This window comes from Oryzias melastigma, linkage group LG24, assembly GCF_002922805.2.
Source record: "Oryzias melastigma strain HK-1 linkage group LG24, ASM292280v2, whole genome shotgun sequence".
NCBI lineage: Eukaryota > Metazoa > Chordata > Actinopteri > Beloniformes > Adrianichthyidae > Oryzias > Oryzias melastigma.
In genome coordinates, this window is record NC_050535.1 from 11,374,306 (window position 1) to 11,379,546 (window position 5,241).

General features: G+C 40.5%; 1 protein-coding gene across 3 annotated transcripts in view; it reads left to right on the forward strand.

The window, feature by feature from the left end:
- Positions 1-4,090, forward strand: part of LOC112158071 (CD2-associated protein) — a 42,040-nt gene extending 37,950 nt beyond the window's left edge. For all 3 annotated transcript variants that reach the window (XM_036210469.1, XM_024291255.2, XM_036210470.1), the window contains 3 exons: positions 555-760; positions 904-967; positions 2,861-4,090. In XM_036210469.1, coding sequence (XP_036066362.1) covers positions 555-760; positions 904-967; positions 2,861-2,902 — 312 coding nt within the window. In that variant the 3' untranslated portion in view covers positions 2,903-4,090. The remainder of the gene's footprint in view (positions 1-554; positions 761-903; positions 968-2,860) is intronic.
- The last annotated feature ends 1,151 nt before the right edge of the window (positions 4,091-5,241 follow it).

Genomic DNA, 5,241 nt, shown 5'->3' on the forward strand with positions numbered 1-5,241 from the left:
TTAATTGTTTTCGCTGGCGGTCAGCAGACGGGCGTCACCTGAGGGCCGAGAGCTGCAGGTGTGCGGCGTCAGAGCGGCCGCACGCCAGAGGGAGCCAGGATGAGACCGAAACCCCCCCCACCAGCCCTTTCTATAATGCAACTTTAATATGGATACGGAAAAGAAAAATGTCCTCTAACTGATAATTATTCTTTTAATAGATTTGAAATGATAAAACGTATGACTCATGAAAAATTGTAAAAAAAAAAATTAAGACCTAAATTTTAAAGGTGTGAAAATGTAGCAAGGAAATTATATTTATATTCATAAAATAGAATTATAAATCTTTAACAATGTGTAAAAGTTTTGGATAAAATTTTAGACGTCAAGCTGCAACAAATCTAAAAGAAAAAAAGAGAAGTTTGGACAAAACCTGGACATATTCCTCTTGCTTCCAGTGTTCCTCTCATTCGTAGTGACATTAAGTTGCTCGGAGGTTTGGGTTGCCAGATCTATTGCGTTTTTCCAGCACGTTTGATTGACATCTGTCAACATTTCTCTCCTCATCCGCACAGCCTTCCATCAACAGCCAGTCGCCGCAGCTCAGCAAGCCCGCCGAGGCCAAAGCGGCCCCCGCGGCGTCCCCCAGCGTGGACGCCATTGCCCCGCAGGGCGGCAAAGCCCGGCTGGAGCCCGAGGAGCCAAACGCTCAGCTGGAAGACCTCAGGGGCCAAATCAAAGACCTGCTGCTGTCTGTGGAGCTGCTCAAAGTCCAGCAAACGTAAAGCAAAGTGCATCTGTGCTGCAATTTAATAGGAAATTTAATAGTAAAAAACACTTTTGTGGTTATGAAAAGTAGTTTTTTGTTTTTCTGAGGTCGAAGGTCGGCGGCCTCACGCTGACGACTCTTCCGTTTGTTTCCAGGAAGGAGATCTCGGAGCTCCGAGTGGAGCTGGACGAGGAGCGGCTAAAGCGCCTCACCCTGCAGGTAGGATCGATGGCAGCAGAACCGCACGCCGCGCCGTCTGCGTGCAGATCGGCTCGGCCTGAAGCGCTTATTGAGCGCCGTCGCATTTTCATGCATCAGAGCAGCCGTCTGCCTCGCTGGCGTTTCTGTTCCTCAAGCAGGTTTCTATCTAATCCAAACATTTGAGATCTTTAACGTTATTTTACACTCCCTTTCATATGCAGCACATAAATTATATTCAAGGAAGGACATTCGGTGTTAAAATCTCAAACCACCTTTGAGAATCGATGAAACGGACGCCACGTCTTAAAACTCTTGAGTTTTGTCTTAAACAATCAGTCAGATGGTTGAATATCATGATCTTAATCACTTCCTGCTTTCATTTGACTTTAAATCTGCTTTACTTTGACAAATCTTTAATTAGTTCTTTGATAAAATGGATCAAATGCTGAGAAAATCTGTGTGACCAGCAATCCTCAAAAGGACATCTACATTTCAATTTTTTTATCATTATTAATTTTTCACATCTATATATATATACATTTTTTTTTTAATATATAATACATTTTATTCATAAAAAATCCAGCCGGTCTTCTCTGGACTCACAGAACAAAGACCCCACGCGTCGTGTGGTGACGTCTTGCCGTCATTGGCGCCCCGTCCTCGTTGTCAGTCACTTTGGGCTAATCCCTTCAGCGAACCTCAGACCCCGCCGGCGTATCTGTGATTCCCAGCAGGGAGGAAGACTTCAATGGGACTGACTCTGAAAGATAAACCCGCTTATCTGCTTTTTTTTGTCACTGTCATCAACCAACAACCCCGAATAGAAAACATGGAGTCCATTCATTTTCTGCTCATGTAGAGATTAGCTTAAACAAACGTTTATGTGTAAACAGGAAGTCAAGTTTTTATATTTTAATTTTAGTGCGTATATTAAAATAAATTTATGTTTAAGTCGTTTAAACGTTTTCTCCTTAGAATCTACTGGAAAGACGTTGATCGTGTTCCCAGATAAAAAAATTACAGTATGTTAAAGATTTTGTGTTTAAGCGTCAGGTGTTATATACAAAATTTAAAAAAGCACAAATAAATATTACAACAGTTTGAAACAAATTAAACGTGAAAATCTTTCAAAATTAAGCAGAAATCGCTTATCACGCGCACACACAACCTCAGTTACGCACAAATCTGTGGTAAACTCTGTTTACGTCTCACAAATTGATCAGTGAGTGATGTGTTTAAATGCTGCTAGAATGCTGGGTCATCAGAGTTTCTCATCTGCCGCTTTGAACTTAGATTGTGAATAATATCTGGTGAAAACGTGACATTTTGACACTTTTTCCAACAGACATGCCCTATAATTAATATATAAACTCTAAATAAGTGTTTTAAAACACTTATCCTTTAAAAAATAAAAAATGAAAAAATTTCCAGAGCTGATCGCTGACCTTCCCCGACAGCGCTGGTCACAGTCACGGTGATAGTTGTGCATAACTGAGGTTTTGTGTGTGTGTAACAAGCGCTTTTTAAAGATTTGCGTGTGTAATTAGTTTCAAACTGTTGTAATTTTTATTTAATTTGCATTTAGTATTTTTAAAATTTTTGTTTTTATGCACAAAATGTGTAATATGAGTTATAAATCACGCATTACGCACAAATCGGAGTCTATTTTCTCTCCATACTGGACTGGTAGGACCTAAAGGGGCGGGGCTACCAAATCAAGTTATTTTCTTTGTGTTCATTTTTTGTTTGTTTTGTGCGTTGTTGTTTGTGAATGTACTTCTTGCAGAGTTCACATAGCTGGAATAGTTTCACTTGAAGCTACAGGACATTTGAAACCCTTTTTACTGAGAGAACATGAAAATGTCATTTTTTTTTCTCCATGATGATCCCGCCTGTTTGTGTTCCTCACAGATGGAGATAGAGAAGCTAAAGAAAGTCGTCTACTCGACGTGAACCCAGCCGGCTCCCAGCTCAGCTGCTGTTCTCTCCACCAATCAGAGAGCAGAAGGAGAGCCCCGCCCCGCCCTCTCCAGCACCAACTCTTTAACAAGACAAAAACTCCTCCCACATTTGTAAGATTTTCCATTTGCACACTCGAGTCGGAGGAGTCCTTTTCGGTTCCAGATGTTTGTAACTTTTGCCAACGGAAAGACTCAGAGGCCTTATTTCCAAACTGCTGTGCTGGAAAACTCTCTCAGTACTACTGACTTGACGTAAAGCAGGGGGCGCTCTTTCCTCTTTGTCTTTGTTTCTCCTTTTGTTCGTGATGCACAAATGTTTGATTTTAAAAGCTGTTGGTTTGGGATGAGAGGGTTTCCTGCCTGCACAGCGCCGCAGCGCTTCACTCTTTTATATGTTTTCTAACATTCCTATCCAGGGTTACACTACTGTGCCTGTTCCACTCAATGTTTTCTAATGGGATGTTGAATATTTGCAGCATGGTATATATAAATATATATATAAATATATGACAAATATCTATATTTTTAATCTACAGACATGAATAGTCAAATGCTATATAGAGAGCATTTTTCTATCCTATTTTTGTCACTGGGAATGCTGTCGGAGGTTAAAGCAGAGTTCTCCTTTTCCAGCCTTTTTCTTTTTTTCTCATTTCTATCTGGCACTTTAGCTCTAATTCAAATCAACTTTTTTATTTTATTTTCTCTGCTCCACATTTCGAAGCATCTTCCTGGTGATGGATGGATGTGCTAACACCTGATTCTTGTTTTAGTTTTTTTTATTTCATGTACGAATTGTCAGGAGAAGTGAGGATTCTCCAGATGCAGTGACTGAATCCCACATCCATTCAGCTCAAATTCCAACTGCGATGGCAATCTCCACCGTTTCTCCCAGATCTGTGCTCCAAACTGGAGAACCTCCACTTCCATATTCCTCAGGCGTACATTTCCACGTCTTTTTTTTTTTATGTATCTCACAAATGTCTTAAGAGTTTCTCTGTTTTTTAAGCTTTTGGGAACAAAGCTCCCGCTCTTCATGAGTATCTGCTATGAAGCTTTGACCAGCTGAACATTCCCGAGTTTAAACAAGTTCTTTGCTGTATTCGGTTCTTATTTCCAGTGACTTTTGTTTACAACGGCTGTATTCATCGCAAGAATGAATAAATATCATCTCTGTTTACTCAAAGACTCTTTCTGTGGACGTCAGAAGTTGCTGGAAAAAATGAAACATTTCTATTTTCTCAGCAATTCTGGTTCCTAGAAATCAGGAGTGGAACGAAAAATTTGAGGATCTTTTCGTCAAATTAGGTTCAACTGGTGATAAAATTCAAATTTTACACTTAAAAATTTAAATTTCCAAAGCTACAACGTTACTTCGAAATAAATTTTTACATTTCTTGAATTGTTTTCTTTCTGACTTCCTGTTTGAAGTTCATTAAAAATCAAGTTGTTGAAGACGTGTCATTTTACCAAATTACCACTAGGGGGCATTGACTCAGAATTTCCGCAACTCCTCCACTGTAAGGGAAGAAGACTTCCTGTTCAGTTGGAATTTCAAAAATTAATTTATTAAAAAGTTTCTAGAGGGAAGTCGGGCTTTGAAGTAACTTTAGATTCACAAACGGTCGTCTAATCCCAGAAAAAAAAACATTCTTCCTCATAAAATCCCACTTTAATCCCCCGGGGCAGGTCAGCCTTGGAGGCTTTACATAATCCAGGACAACTGTGAACGTGTTGGTGAAATTTTACTGGCTCCTCCGTCTGAGATCCGGAGATATTTGTAGGAAATAGGAATTCTTTAAAAGTTTCCGGTTTGCTTTGGATCATAAAGTTCTGGATACATTTGTTTTTAACCATATTTTTTTTTTTTTTCCTCTTCCACTGAAGCTCCCCTGAACGTTTCCTCTGACATAACTCCACGTCGGGCTTTTTGAGTGATTAAATGTGAACTCTCATTCTCTTGAGTGCGTCCACTGAGGGTCATTAGTGTTTCCATAACCCCCCCACCCTGGCGTTCGGCAGACGTTGATACCCCCCCACCCCCACCTGAACGTGTGAGGCATCAGGCTCTGACCCGTCTGCGGCGCTTCGATAACGCACCGCAGCTTAAATCCGGATCAGACCGAGAGCGAAATCCTTTGATGGATGGAGAACATTCATTTCCTGAAGAACCCGACGCCGGCGCTCGTCAGAGTAAAAGCCCACGAGCGTGAAGAGCTGCAGGAGCCCGGAAAACTTTTCCTGCAAGCCAGACATTTAAGGATGAACGTCCTGTTTTATCGTCTCATTGATTCAATTTTTTAAAATAAAACCTTGACCTTCAAACATTTT